This window comes from Bos taurus, chromosome X (assembly GCF_002263795.3).
Source record: "Bos taurus isolate L1 Dominette 01449 registration number 42190680 breed Hereford chromosome X, ARS-UCD2.0, whole genome shotgun sequence".
Taxonomy (NCBI): Eukaryota; Metazoa; Chordata; class Mammalia; order Artiodactyla; family Bovidae; genus Bos; species Bos taurus.
Window position 1 is genome coordinate 63,530,644 of NC_037357.1, and position 16,370 is coordinate 63,547,013.

At 35.1% G+C, this 16,370-nt stretch overlaps 1 protein-coding gene across 7 annotated transcripts in view; it reads right to left on the minus strand.

Annotated features, from left to right (window-relative positions):
• Positions 1 to 665: 665 nt before the first annotated feature.
• The window catches only part of IL13RA2 (interleukin 13 receptor subunit alpha 2), an 83,247-nt gene continuing 67,542 nt past the window's right edge, over positions 666 to 16,370 (minus strand). For 5 of the 7 annotated variants that reach the window (NM_001102296.1, XM_024988248.2, XM_059883542.1 and 2 more), the window contains 8 exon segments: positions 666 to 812; positions 1,565 to 1,680; positions 5,961 to 6,105; positions 7,273 to 7,415; positions 8,560 to 8,744; positions 12,225 to 12,345; positions 12,924 to 13,077; positions 14,126 to 14,277. In NM_001102296.1, the coding sequence (NP_001095766.1) occupies positions 780 to 812; positions 1,565 to 1,680; positions 5,961 to 6,105; positions 7,273 to 7,415; positions 8,560 to 8,744; positions 12,225 to 12,345; positions 12,924 to 13,077; positions 14,126 to 14,277 (1,049 nt within the window). In that variant the 3' untranslated portion in view covers positions 666 to 779. 7 annotated transcript variants of the gene reach the window in all.

Here is a 16,370-nt window from a genome sequence, read left to right on the forward strand (position 1 = left end):
AAATGTTAAAGAGAAAACCACAGGCCCAAAATGGCACAACTTGTGCTAAAGCCCATGATAGCAAATGTAGATTAAACAACTAACCTAATTGCAGTTTTGACCTTCACCAGAAATGTAATCTTAATCAACCAGTCTGGAATTTTCTGGTCAGCACCAATGAGGTCACCTGCTACATGGGCTCTCTATATCCCCTCAGAGAAGAAGAGGCAATCTGCCTGCTAAAACCCCTTGCTTTCCCTTCCCCCCTCAAAAAAGATGTGTTGGCCTAAAAACAATCCTTTTTTCTTTTGCTAATAGCTTCCTTGCCCTATCCTTCTTCCTATAAAAATCTTCTGTTTTGTACAACCCCTCAGAGTACCCTTCTAGTTGCTAGGTAGGATGCAGTCTGATTCATGAATCACCTAATAAAGGTAATTAGATCTTAAATTTAATTGGTTGAACTTTGTTTTTGTTTTTGACCTCACCACCCAGCGTGAGGGATCTTAGTTCCCTGACCAGTGGAATTTAGAACCCTGCAGTGGAAGAGCAGAGTCATAACCACTTGACTGCCAAGGAAGTCTCTGAACTTTGTGTCTTAATAAGAAAAAAAAATCTGTTAATAGAATCCATAAAATTCCCTACTAATTGAGGATTTTAATAATCAAACACCTATTTAAAGACAACAATGTTGTCAAAATAAAATTTATTCAACATTTAGGAAAAAATTCAGTTTGATAAGACTCATATCTAACATTTGGCCATACGACTGGGATTTATTGAGTCAACAGAGTGAATCTTGATTAGAAAGGGCTTCTTTTTTCAGTATGAAAAACCTGAAATTAAGAAAGAGCTCCATTATTAACAGTCATTAATAACACAAACTATTTGACTTAGATTAATAACTCAGAGAAATAGAAAAAAAGCATTCAGCAGGGAATAAAGCAAAACATTTCATGTACATTCACATTTCTTTTATCTTTAAAAGACTTGGCATTATGGTATTTTTCCTCTAATCACATTTCCTTCTTAAAGCTCACCAAAGATACAGTGGTCAACCTATAGCATTATCTGTATAACTCAAATAGCTAAAATCAGCTCATAATGCAGGTTATAATCAGCTCATAATGCAGGTTATGTTTTTGTATAGATTCTACTGTACAGCTAGCAGAACTGGAGTGTGAGCTCTCGGAGGTTATGCACCAAGATTTTTAAAATTTTTGCGATCTTTCACCTGTGGCACACTAGTAATATATATCAAGCTGTGTACATTTTAAGTCAGTCTTTCCTTTTCCCCATCCTGCTTTTCTCCTGTAATTCTCATGTTTTCCTTAATCTAAAGGTAGCGTTTCATGTTCTAAAGCATTATTCTTATACATCATCAAAAGCAAGTTCACCCCAAAATGTAGCTTTTTAGGGTTAATTTTTTAAATTACTGTTCATTCTTAAGACATCATCATAGTCTACACAACATCATTGTACATTCACAGTGTACAGGTGGTTATAAAATGTAGGTTCATCAGTTCTAAAGCAAAATATTTTTTTATCTATTACCTCAGACTAAACATGGTAATGCTATACAACTTACCATTTTCAATAAATTTCTTTGCTTATATAAAAGTGTACAAGTAACTATCAAAACAAATAATGAGACAAGAACAAACGGTACCAAGAAAAATAGTAAGATTTCCTTCCATATGTCACCTAGGATTAAAATCACAAAAAAAAAAGGGAAAGGGTTAGATGTGTACAATTATTTTGAAAATGGAATTATTTTATAAATAAACTTGTAAATGGAGAAGAACTGAGTTAAACTTGGCAACTTCTGCCATATCTCCCAGTGTGATGTTTGAGTATGGCATTCCTTTAATTCGTGCACTTTTTTTTTATAGAACAACTACTTTACTGGATTGTGACAGCTCTTCATTTTGCTTAGAGAAATAACTACCTAAAGCCCCATTCTATTTTCTTTTAAAAATATTTATTTATTTATTTGGCTGTGCCGGATCTTAGTTGCGGCATACAAGATCTTTAGTTTCGGCATTAAAACTCTAAGTTGAGGCATGTGGGATCTAGCTACCTGACCAGAGTTAGAACCTAGGTCCCCCTGCATTGAAAGCACAGTGTCTTAGCCATTAGACCACCAGGGAATTTCCTCCCCCCATTCATATTTTCTTACATGATTTTGTTTCAAATTTGTTCTTGTGAATTTTTTACAAAAACACAGTGGTAAAATATTAACAGAGGGATTAGATAAACACACCATATGTATCTCTTAACTCGCAATAAGTCAAATGTTTATATCATACAATGCAGTAGTGAGTGAAAGTTGGTCTTCAATAAGTCTCAGTGCAAATAATGGAGCTAGTCTTTAAAAGTCATGTTTTTGAAATTGTCTCACATTCTGGAGACTAAAGAAATGAGCTTTTTCTTATCATTCCTTTTTTTTTTTTTTTTTTAGGGATGAAATTTTAATGGTTCTTCTGCATAGCAAGGGCTTCCCTGGTGGCTCAGTTGGTAAAGTGTCTGCCTGCAATGAGGGAGAGCCATGTTTGATACCTGGGTTGGGAAGATCCTCTGGAGAAGGAAATGGCAACCCACTTCAGTATTCTTGCCTAAAGAATTCTATGGACAGAGGAGCCTGGTGGGCTACAGTCCATGGGGTCACAAAGAGTTGGACACAACTGAGTAACTGACACTTTCACTGCATAGCAAGAAATGAGCAATCACTAGACAAATTGAAAATGTATACAAGGTTTATCCTTCCAAAACCAGTATCTCCCACATTTTTGAAATACTATGGAACATTTTGAATCTTAGGCCTATACCTATACTCAAAACTATCTCCAGCCCCACTTTTTCTTGGTGTCTTATTCATTTAGGATCTTATTTTCTATTAGAAAATTACCAAATTCATAGGCCCAGTTAAGAATTGCAAGGATATAATCCAGAGAAATGACTAATGATATGAGCTTCTGGCATGCAAAATTAACAGCAAGAAATAGGCTTCTTTTGTGAAGTTTCAGAGTAAATCCTGAATAAGATAGTCATTTTCAAAAGATTACTGTGCTATTTTTCTATAACTTAAAACATCCAATAAGAAATGTGCAAAAGAAATAAGACCACATGCATCTCAAAAGTCTTTGTTTCTAATCTAAAACTTATTAAGATTCTACCAAGAGATAGCCATCAGGGCAAAAGAAATCTGTCATCAAAAACATGGTTAAGATTACATACAAAAAGTTTAAAAAACAAAAACAAACAAAAAAACAACATAAATCAATTATACTCCAACTTTAAAAAAGATTATATGTAAAATATATAAAAGGATGTTATTTTGAGAATGTGGCTAAAAATTCACCATGTCTTCTTTAAACACTCATTGACTAATGAAAGTGAAAGTCACTCAGTCCTGTCTGACTCTTTGTGGTCCCATAGACTATACATGGAATTCTCCAGGGCAGAATACTGGAGTGGGTAGCCTTCCCTTCTCCAGGGGATCTTCCCAAACCAGGTCTTCTGCATTGCAGACGGATTCTTTACCAGCTGAGCCACAAGGGAAGCCCAAGAATACTGGAGTGGGTAGCCTATCCCTTCTCTAGCGGATCTTCCCGACCCAGGAATCGAAACAAGATATAATTCAGGGCACAGTGTCAGTTCCAGAGTCTCAGATTTTTTATATTAGTGACAAAAATGAAAAAAAAATAAATAAACATAGTACAAGTAAGTGTTCTTTCTGATTCCATGTATCTTTAGTTAATTGAGTTCTTTCTCTCTCTCTGCCTGTTTTTCCTCCATAGCCCTTAGTGATTATAAGATATATTTGGCTTCTTTGCTTATGTCTATCTCTACTTAACTTGGGAATAAAATATAAATTCAATGAGAACAAAGATTTTTTTTTTTTTTACCACTGTACCTCCAGTACCTGAAAAACTCTGACACGTAGTAGGTGCTTAACAAATATCTGATATATGAAAGAGAATGATATCAGTATACTAATAGCAAGATAACAAAAACAGATTCTATTATAATGGAACAACATAAAAGGAGATGAATGATCAATAAAAATGCCATTATATGTTTGTATCTGTATATGTGTTTATATGCCTTCAAGAAAGAACAAGGCTGAGCTGATTTCCTTCCATTTAAAATAATTACTAACATTTATATTGATAAAGCTAGTATACCGTGAAGCACAATAATATTTTGCCACTTTCTCAATGTTGTTTATATTGCTATTTTTGTCTTCCATGAAAGTTTATTTTCTTTTTTTAATTCTTTATTTTATGTTGCCATATTATTGGTTAACAATGTTGTATTAGCTTCAGGTGTACAGCAAAACAATTCAGTTACATATATATATATATATATTCTTTTTCAAATTCTTTTCCCATTTAGGTTATTACAGAGTATTCAGCAGAGATCCCTGTGCTATATAATAGGTCCTTATTGGTTATTCATTTTAAATATAGTGTGTACATGTCAATCCCAAACATATTTAATTGAAATATATCTTTTACCATAAGTCACTTTAAATCAGTGTTGGAAGTAAACAGAATGTATATTTTACTAGTGATAACATATTATTCAGAAAAATGTTCATTAGGCATGGTACCAGACACTCGAAAACAAGTGTCTTGTTTAAGATTTCTGTTCTCTTGAAAATCAAAAGCATAGGAAAATATTGATTAAAATAGTCTTCCCCACAAAAGAACTAGCACATTCTCTCTTCTGATAGAAAAGCAAGAATGTTGATAACTGAACTATAACAAGACTCTGAACTACAACAACTTAAACTAGCTAAAACAGAACATTAGATTTCCTATAAATCTATGTTCAGTTGAAGTGCTTGCTAATTTATCTTTTGTTTATAGACTATCTGCAAGAGCATTTGGAGAAGGCAATGGCACCCCACTCCAGTACTCTTGCCTGGAAAATCCCATGGACGGAGGAGCCTGATAGGCTGCAGTCCATGGGGTCGCTAAGAGTCGGACACGACTGAGCTAATTCACTTTCACTTTCACTTTTCACTTTCATGCTTTGGAGAAGGAAATGGCAACGCACTCCAGTGTTCTTGCCTGGAGAATCCCAGGGACGGGGGAGCCTGGTGGGCCGCCGTCTATGGGGTTGAACAGAGTCGGACACGACTGAAGAGACTTAGCAGCAGCAAGAGCATTTGGACTTTCATAATTACAAAATTCACTGAGAGAAAATTAATTTTGCTAGCAAAGAGCAAATAGTTTAGTTACTGTTCTTTTTAAAATATATTTTCTTCAATAACTATATCAACATATTTTATGATTGTTCCCTCTTTCTAACATTTAAATGGATTCATTTGAATTTCAATGGGGAAGAGGCATAGACTTTAAAAATCTTGAATAATGAGCATATAATTTTTCAAAACCATATAAAGAAGATACATAATATACCCAAGGGTCTAATAAAATACATATATGCTTGTATGTAAAACTTCAGAGTAAATGTACTACTGCAACTCCAGTTGGTACTAATACAGATTTGGTTAACATCTGGTAAGTATATAAGAAACTCAAGAATAGCACCACCAAATTTTGGAGCTAAGACTACCATTGGAAGGTAATCCACTAGCAAAATCAAAGCAAAACAGGTAAAATTAGCTTGTCAAATGAAAGTAGAAAGAATCAAACAGAATTTATTAAACCTTGCAGTGTGGAAAAGATACAGCTCAATTAATATTATAGACATCTATAAAAATAAGTAATATAGCCAATATTTTATAATAACTTTAAATGGAGTAAAGCCTTTTAAATTGTGAATCACTATATTGTACACTTGTAACTTATATCTCAAGAAACTATACTTCAATTAAAAAAAATGGTGAAGAAAGGTTGACCCTATGATATTGATAACCTGTGTCACTAAATTGTAGTGACCTATGACATCCAATAAGGCATCTTCTTCCTCAAACAGTGCTAGAAATACTCTACTGTTCTTTTATCCCATACCTTTCCAGCACTGTTCATCACTCCACTCACTCCATATTCCATCATCTGCACAATAAATATTCATTTTGCTTCTTACTAAAAAGCATAATTGGAGACTTTCATTTGATGTTCTTGTGATGTATATTTCATTTTCAATTGTGGTAGTCTGAAAGCCAAGAAAAAAATAAGATGTCATTATTTGATCTAACTGCAGCTAGCCATACTCCATTTGATTTGTCATTTTTATAAAGTGAATTTTGTTACATGAAATAAATGCATCAAATGCCTAGAAAGGTATATACCAAAATCCTAACAGTGGCCATCGCTGTATGGTGTTTTACTTTTCATTCTTTCTTCCTTATTTATACTTAAAATTTTTCCTGTAGTGATAATGGATTACTGGTAGTAAAGGGAATATATGACAGGGCAAAATTCCTAGGTAGTTTTGGTGCTTATGACTCCCATTTTGGATTAGTTTCAAATTGTCCAGATTCCATAAATTAGAAAATGCTACATATACTGAGTTAGCAAAAAGAGTCATCATCGAAGGTTGTTTCTATGGATACTGTAAAGTTCATACACACAAAGCTTCTTTTTTCCCTTATTCTTATTTTGTTTAATCATAAGACCAGTATAACAGTGCTCAGGGCCTGACATGAAACCACCCCTTCCGATATGAGAATACACACAGCTGGATGTTCTCAAAAGAAAAAAAGAAAATCACTTCATGATTACTTCAGTTTTTCATTTAAAAGAGCCAAAGAGTGTTTCTCATCCAAAACAACAGCTTTTCATTTGTTATAACTTTTCTTGGGAGCTAGCATAATGTAATGTAAATTAAAGTAGACTGGGAATAAGATCTGGATTCTAGTTCTAGGTACATAATTTTATTGTAAGTCAATTCACTTCCTTGGGACTTGTAAATCTATCTTTTCAAGTAGAATAAATCAGTTTTTTTCATCTGTACGTGAAGTGAATTGATTAGAACTAGTCTAATCAATTGTCTCCACCACTTGTCTTCATCACTTGTTTCCACCACTCCCTAAGCTGGAAACCAATGAATAAAATTAATATATAACAATTTGGAAACAAGTGACTAGATTATCTCTAAGGACCTATGTAGCTTTAAAGTTGGTATAATTAGCTGATTATACTTTCAGACTGCAAGCATCTTTCTGTTGTCCACAAGATTGTTTGATTTTCTGGAAGTTAAACTAAGGTGCATGTCATGTTCCATCCTCATGTGAATAGCAACTGACTTTGGTTCTCATGTTTACTATTTTATTTAAAAGGCTGTGTTTATGATTTTCCCAAATAAATGAAATTTCCATACCACCCAGGCAGTATCATCTTCTGTGAACTCAATTTCATAAATGAGACATTTTGCTGGAATAGGTCCTCTGGGAATGCTCCATTTCAGGTTGACTTCTGAATTCTTCATAGTAAGACTAAGGTAGTCTGGTGGCAAAGGTTTAACTGAAAACAAAAGGAAACAGTTTCAACATGAAAGTTATTGAAGTTTAGCAGTAGCCTTTATCAAAAGCTAGGGGCACCTATTAACTGAAGCCTCCAGGGTAAATCAGGTGGTTCAAGACTATTCTCTATAAGTAAGTAAATAAGCGTTAGTTGCTTAATTGTGTCTGACTCTTTGAGACCCCATGGACTGCAGCCCACCAGGCTCCTCTGTCCATGAGATTTCCATGCAAGGATACTGGAGTGGGTTGCCATTTCCTTCTCCAGGGGATCTTCCCAACCCAGGGATCGAACCCAGGTCTCCTGCACTGCAGGCAGATCCTTTACTGACTGAGCTATAAGGGAAGCCCCAATGTGAATTAAAATCAAAGCCACTTGCTAACCAAGATCAGTTGAAGAAACTTGGTTATTTGGGAAACTGATTTTTTGTTAAGCCACATATTGACAAATATGTAAAGAGAAAAGCTAGAAGATCCAAATCATTACAGTCATTTTTCCATTTTATGGCATTAGAAACAACTACCACAACAAATTACTACTAGTATTTTTATTTTTATTAATAGCTAATTCTTATTTAGAGCTTATGATGTGTCAGGAAGTAAACCAGGAATGGTCCATCATAAACTTATTCATATCTCACAATAAATCTATGAGGTGGTCCTCTATTATCTTCATTTTACTGATAAGGAAATTGAAACATATTAAGAGTAACTCACCCAAAGTCATATAGCTAGAATGTAATAAATTCAAAATTTATGGCTGGCTCTAGAACCTGTCATTCTTATAACTGTTAGAAATGAGAACACAGACTCAGACAATATCCAACCTATTCCCAGGGCCTTTTGAGCATTGGGAATGAGTGATTCCATAATTATTCCATTATTAACACTAGACAAAAATACTTTCTAGAAGACAAACTCTGAAGCTGGGAAACAAATTATGAATTCTAAATGAAAACTATGCTTTATACTCATTCAATTCCTTATCTTCCATACTTTTATATTTAATTAGTTCTTCCTTGTACTCTGTTGGCCTCCAGTTTTCTGGCTTTGCATTCCAGTAGATATCTATTTATCTACCTCTTCTCTTCCATATGGTCGGTTGTAAATGGTCTAAACTAGAAACATTTTGAAGTTGTTTACCTCACCTATATTTTGAAGCTGAAAAATGAAATAGCTGGGTCTGATTAACTGGGATTCTGATGATCCATTAACACAGATGTAGAAATCTTTATAGTCTGATGACTCCAAGTAGGGAAACCTGCATCCAATATTTTTTCCTTTAGCCTGGATGTAATCAATACACTCTAACACATGGTCCAAGCCCTCATACCTATAAAAAGAAGTGTGGTAAGAATTGTGTTTATCAATATCTTCTAGTTGTATGTTGCTCAGTTTTCAATTATTTTAAAATACCAGATAAATAAAAAATAATTTAATAACATACAACATTTACTGAATACCAACTATGTGCCAGATCCCATGAAAAGTGCTAGGGGTACAATAGTAAGGAAAGTAGACACAGCCCATTATTTTACAGAGCTTACAGTCTGGTGGGAATCTATATAAAATTTCAGATATAAGGCAATAATTCTTACTCATATATTTAGGTTATGTTGATTCACCAATAGGATTGTGAATCAAAGAATAAGATTCCTATTAGGAAAACATGGGATTTATATTGATAATCCTGAATGGTACTGCTTTTTGAAATACAGTACTGAAGAATTTACTAGAAGAAAGCAGATTTAAAAGAAGATTTACAAGGTGGCCAAGAAGCACAGGAAAAGATGTTCAACATCAGTAATTATTAGAGAAATGCAAATCAAAACTACAATGAGGTGTCACCTCACACCAGTCAGAATGGCCTTCATCAACAAGTCTACAAACAATCAATGCTGGAAATGGGGTTGGTAGATGCTAACTATTACATTTAGAATGGATAAACAGCAAGCTCTTAATGTATAGTACAGGGAACTATATTCAATATCCTGTGATAAACCACAATGGAAAAGAATGTATATATGTATATAACTGAGTCATTTTGCTGTACAGCAGAGATTGGAGCAACACTGTAAGTCAATCTCACTTCAGTGGGAAAAAAAGAAAGAAAAATAATGCTGGAGCAGGTGTGAAGTAAAAGGAGCCCTCCTACACTGTTGGTGGGAATATAAATTGGTATAACCACTATAAAGAACAGTACGGAGGTTCCTTAAAAAAACTAAAAATAAAACTACTATATGATCCAGCAATCCCACTCCTGGGCATATAGCTGGAGAAAACTAACTAGGAAAGATACATGCATCTCAGTATTCATAGTGGCACTGTTTACAGTAGCCAAGGCATGGAAGCAATCTAAATGTCCATTGATAGATGAATGGATAAAGTAGATGTGGTACATATACAAAATGGAATACTACTTAGCCATAAAAATAAATGAGATCATGCTATCTGCAGCAACATGAATGGAGCTAGATATTATCATACAAATGAAGTAAATCAGAAAGAGAAATAAAAATATCACATGATATCACTTATATTTAAATATACAAAATGACACAAACGAACTTATTTACAAAACAGAAACAGTCTCATAGACTTCAAAAACAAACATGGTTACTAAAGGGGAAAGGTGGTGGTGGGGTAAATTAGGAGCTTGGATTAAAATATACACACTATTATATACAAAATAGGTAATCAATAAGGACCTACTGTATAGCACAGGAAACTACTCAATATTCTCTAATAACCTATGTGGGAAAAGAAACTGAAAAAGAATAGATATATGTATATGTATAACTGAATCACTTTGCTGTACACTTGAAACTAAAAACATTGTAAATCAACTATATTCTAATATAAAATAAAAATCAAATTTCAAAGTAAATAAAATATAAAAATGAAAGAGAAAATTTAATTAAAACATTTAAAAAATAAAAGCAGACATAAAATATTGTTATGTTTAATAAAATGAATGAAAATCCTCTGAGAACATAATACACATAGGGATAAATCTCATAAAAGCCAGCCAGTTCAGTCACTCAGTCGTGTCCGACTCTTTGCAACCCCATGAATCCCAGTACGCCAGGCCTCCCTGTCCATCACCAACTCCCGGAGTTCACTCAGACTCACATCCATCGAGTCAGTGATGCCATCCAGCCATATCATCCTCTGTCGTTCCCTTCTCCTCTTGCCCCCAATCCCTCCCAGCATCAGAGTCTTTTCCCTTTGCATGAGGTGGCCAAAGTACTAGAGTTTCAGCTTTAGCATCATTCCTTCCAAAGAAATCCCAGGGCTGATCTCCTTCAGAATGGACTGGTTGGATCTCCTTGCAGCCAAAATATGAGCCTAGCAGCTGATATGGTACTGGTACAAATATCTGGACTCCATTGAATTCACTTTATGCCAAATATTTTGCTAAGTCATATCCGACTCTTTGTAAACCCATGGGCTGCAAGGTTTCCCTGCCCTTTACTATTTCCCAGAATTTGTTCAAACTCCTGTCCATTGAGTCAATGATGCCATCCAACTAACTCATCCTCTGTTGCCCCCTTCTCCTCCTGTACTCAACCTTTCCCAGAATCAGAGTCTTTTCCAACAAGTTGGGCTCTTCATATCAGGTAGCTAAATTATTGGGGCTTCAGCTTCTGCATCAATCCTTCCAATGAATATTCAGAGTTGATTTCCTTTAGGATTGACTGGTTTGATATTCCTGGCTGTTCAAGGGACTCTCAAGAGTCTTCTCCAGCACCACAGTTTGAAAGTGTCAATTCTTTGGTGCTTAGCCTTCTTCATGGTCCAACTCTCACATCTGTAAATGACTACTGGAAAAACCATAGCTTTGACTATATGATTGTTGGCAAAGTGGCCATGAAATTAAAAGATGCTTGCTTCTTGGAAGAAAAGCTACAACAAACCTAAATGGTATATTAAAAGCAGTGACAACACTTTAAACACTTAGTGAGAGTTAACAAAGTCATGGAAGTCAGAAAAAGGATCAGGTTTTAATAGCTACATGGTTTTTTAAAAAGCAAGAATATGAAATATGTCAAAACTATTTAGGTTATAATTCCATCTATCTAGAAGATGCAAAATTTAACTCAGTACAGAAACAATGATTGCATTCCTTATATCACCCATAGAGTGCCTTCTAGTAGCTACAGCCTAAACCTACTTATTCCCATTGAGAACCCTAAACAACTGTAAATAAACTTCATCATAAATCCAACTCTGAAAAAGTATAATGAATTCAGTTTAATGAAAATGAAATTCGCTCAGTTGTGTTCAACTCTTTGTGACTGCATGGACTATACAGTCCATGGACTTCTCCAGGCCAGAATACTGAAGTGGGTAGCCATTCCCTTCTCCAGGGGATCTTCCCAACCCAGGGATCGAACCCGGGTCTCCACATTGCAGGCGGATTTTTTATTAGCTGAGCTATCAGGGAAGCCCATCTAGAGGCCCAAGTATCTGTTTTGTTTGCCTTGTTTGTATTTTTTAAAGTTTGAATTGGTATGTATATATGTGCTAGTCGCTCAGTCCTGTCAGACTCTTTGCGACCCCAAGGACTGTAGCCCTCCAGGCTTCTCTGTCCATGGAATTCTCCGGGCAGGAATACTGGAGTGGGTTGCCATTCCCTTCTCCAGGGGATCTTCCCAATTCAGGGATTGAACCCAGGTCCCTTGCATTTCAGGTAGATTCTTTACCATCTGAGCTACCTGGGAAGCCCTAACGAAAATACAGTTACTCATACTGTGGATTAATTTTGATAGATATCTTCTGGATATGGAATTCTTATTATAAAAATACTTACCAGTAGTATAACCTGTAATTGCTATCCAAATGGGCACCCATGCCAGGTTTCCAAGAGCAGAGTAAATATTGCCAGTTGTAATATACACAATCCATATCCTGAATTTTAGTGTCCAGATTTCCTAAGAAATGAATAAACTGTGAATGCTTGAAAGACATGATAATGAATCACTTGGGAAATCACTAAGCAATTTTATTTCATTTCCTTTGACCTCTCCACTTCATTTAGCAATCAACATAATCAGGAAAACCCCCAAAGGAAGTTGTTGGAAATCACTTCACTTCAAGTGGAACATGCAAAATCAAAAACTTTTGAGGGCTCATTTATTGGTACTAGTGTAAGCATATGCAGAAGTGCCAAATTAATAATTCTAGGATGCTCTGAGCAGCTGCATAGTTGCATGTATATTCACTGATATGAGCCCCAAACTGGGATCTATATTAACCTAATAAGGGCTATAGTCTATGGGGCCACAAAGAGTTGCACATGACTGAGCATGCATGCATGAAATAAGATGTAGGTTTTGCCACATATGTTTTCTGATTTAAAGAATTCAAAACACCAGTCACCCACTTCTCAGAAGGATTCTATTTTGTGCCACATTCTCAACTGTACATATAATCTGCTGTATAAGTGTTAAGGAACTTACTTCCCATAGATTTTTCTAACAGTATTATGACAAGAGAGCTTTGTTTTAACCTTGTGATGATATCCAATAAGTAGCTTCTGACCATGAACTTTGAACTTCTGATCCATTTGTGCATTGCCTTGGCAGAAGTGTGTGTATCTTTGCTTCAACACCTTTGTTAAGATCAAATCCATCTTTGTAAAGTAGATTCTTAGTGATGATCGTCTGTTTGATAAAAAGATGAGACAGAGTCAAGCTTAGAAACAATAATGGTATCATGAGCCACATTAATAAGACTAAAAAGTCATTAATACTCTGGGGAGTCCTCAATAGCTAAGAAATTCCAGATGATTATCCGATAAAGTGTCCCAGATATATTTTTGGCAGAGTTCACCTTCTGCATATTATGTCATTTGATGAGATCTTAACACCTCATTTAAAATAAATTCTGGAAGACAAAAAAGGCTCTGTGGCAAGAACTTGAGCTATAACCAACTTGAAATCAAGGGATAATTTTCATGTACCATATGCCTATTACATGACAATTTATCACCTTTCAAAAATCACATGAAATCATGTACAATCTTGGTGGTAACTGGAGGAAGCCAGACAAAGTGCGACTATCTGAAGGACTAAAACCATATATCATTTATCTTTTTATTCCTGATACCTAGCTAGTGAAGTAGCTGGCAAAAAAGTTTTGGAAAACTTTTGGAAAAAAAGTTACTCAATGACTGTTTGATTTTAATTGTTCTTTGAAACTACCTAGCTGAATTAAGAAGATAACAGAATTCCTTGTACAATCAAAATCTTTGAAAGAAATGCTTGTTGACTATGTAAATAGTTAATGATTCAATAAACTTTCACTGAGCACTTACTACAATATATGCAAAGAACCATGCTGTGTTCTGTAGGGTGAGTACAAAGATAAATAAGGATTAATTCCTACAGAGAAAAAGCTGACATCATCCAGTAGCATAAGTAAGATCCATACACAGGATTTAAGTAACTCTGAAATATGGTAATATGTATAAGTACTCTATGAGTCCATATTTCATGAGATCAGGCTTTCCTTTCCTGTACTTCCAGTGGTAGTCTTAATAGTGGGTGGGGTGAGAACAGATATTGCAGGATACACAGGAGACAACAGCAGGCATGCAACTTATATCTTAATAATAGCTATTGAGATACAGAAATAAGAGCAGACACTGACATCAGGAATCACAAGAAAACTAATAAGCACTCTAGTATCTTAAGTGCATGCTTTACTTACCCTCCAGCTTTCACTATCAACATTTCGATATTTTAACTCATATTCTACAGTGCATTTGTTAAAATTATCCAGAGACACTGGAGGTTGCCACTGCAAATAGAGATAACCTAAATATCCAGGGTCCACTATTTGAAAATCCTGAGGAGGATTAACTGAAATAAAATCAATAGAATATTTTAATTTTTATCCTGAATTTTATGACAAAGATTTTTAAATCTAGATTACTTCCATATGTCCATCAACTGATGAATGAAAAAAAAAAAACTATGATACATTCATAAAATGGAATATTATCCAGCCATAAGAAAGAATGAAATACTGATATATGCTAGAACATGAATGAACCTTGAAAACCTTATGCTAAGTGAAAGAAGCCCACATATTGCATGATTTCATTTACGTGAGATATTGAAATAGGCAAATTCATAGAGACAGAAAATCAATTAGTGGTTGTCAGGTGCTGGAGGGAGGGGCGAATGAGATGTAACTACTTAATGGATATGAAGTTTCTTTTTGGGGTGATGTAACTATTCTGGAATTTGGTAACTGTGGCTATTATACAACTTTGTGAATATACTAAAAACCACTGTACATTATACTTTAAAAGAATAAGTTTTATGTCTTGTGAATTAAATATCAGAAAAGCTGTTTTTAAAAATCTAGATTACTACTACATAGTTGTCCCTTCTTTAAGAAATTGCATATGTAAATGTGACTTAGCCTAGCTAGGTATTGTTTTCATAGAAATAAGAAATTCAACATGGAGTTATCTCTGCAGTCATATAGACCACAATTTGGTCTTGGGTAGGAACATTTTATTACATAAATCTCTCTCATAGCAAGAATCAGTCAGTATTAATCTAGTGTTTAGTATATGTATAACAACATAACATACATGGCACATAGACACAAAGGGATAGAAAATATAAAATATGGCACACACAAAAAGGGATAGAAAATATAAAATATGACTACTCTGGCTAAGTGCCTTAAGAATTAGGAGAACAGGTAGATTTTGTTGGTCCATTCAAGATAATTGAATCCTCTGGTTAACTAAAGCTCAGAGCTATTTGTAGAATATGCAAACCTGAGCCATTCTTTGGAAGGACTCAAAAAAAAGTGGTAGGCAGCTGAGTGACAGGAAACAGCTTCTTTTATTTCAAGGGAGGGGGCAGCAGGAGGCAATGGCTCCTTCATCTGGTGATTTAGAAACCAATAAAAATTAACAAATTATTCTATAAATGTAGAAGTGTTAGTCACTCAGTCATGTCCAACTCTTTGCAACTCCATGGACTGTAGTCCACCAGACTCCTCTGTCCACAGAATTCTTGAAGCAAGAATACTGGAGTGGGTAGCCACGCCCTTCTCCAGGGGATTTTCTGGACCCAGGGATCCAACCTGGGCCTCCTACATTGTAGGCAGATTCTGTACTGTCTGAACTACAAGGGAAGTCCCATAAACTTACTAAGCCTACTAGCAAATCTAGTACATAGTACTGCTCTCATGTTGCCTTTCTGCTAATAATTTCTTCTCATTTCTGCTCTGCTTTTCATTTTAATACTTTACTTCATATTACGTATTGAGGTAAGTAAAAGAATCAACAGAAATAAATGATGCCACAAATAATGATTTGAAATGAGAGCCCCATGAACCAAATAAAGAAGGTCTCTATTGAGGATGAAATGACAATCCTATTGTTTCATGATTAGAAATTTTTGTTAAATACATACTTCTAATTACCTTCTGCAATGAAAAGTTCATTACACATGACTTAATAATTGTGTAATTATTTTTAAAATTCATTTTAAACTTATGTATTTTTAAAACTTATTTAATTGTCTTAAAAGTTAAGGTAGCTATGGTTTTTTCCAGTAGTCATGTATGGATGTGAGAGTTGGACTATAAAGAAAGCTGAGTGCCAAGAACTGATGCTTTTGAACTGCGGTGTTGGAGAAGACTCTTAAGAGTCCCTTGGACTGCAAGGAGATACAACCAGTCCATCCTAAAGGAAATCGGTCCTGAATATTCATTGGAAGGACTGATGCTGAAACTCCAATACTTTGGCCACCTGATGTGAAGAACTGACTCATTGGAAAAGACCCCAATGCTGGGAAAACTGAAGGTGGGAGGAGAAGGGGACGACAGAGGATGAGATGGTTGGATGGCATCACCGACTCAATGGACATGAGTCTAAGCAAGCTCCAGGAGTTGGTGATGGACAGCGAAGCCTGGTGTGCTACAGTCC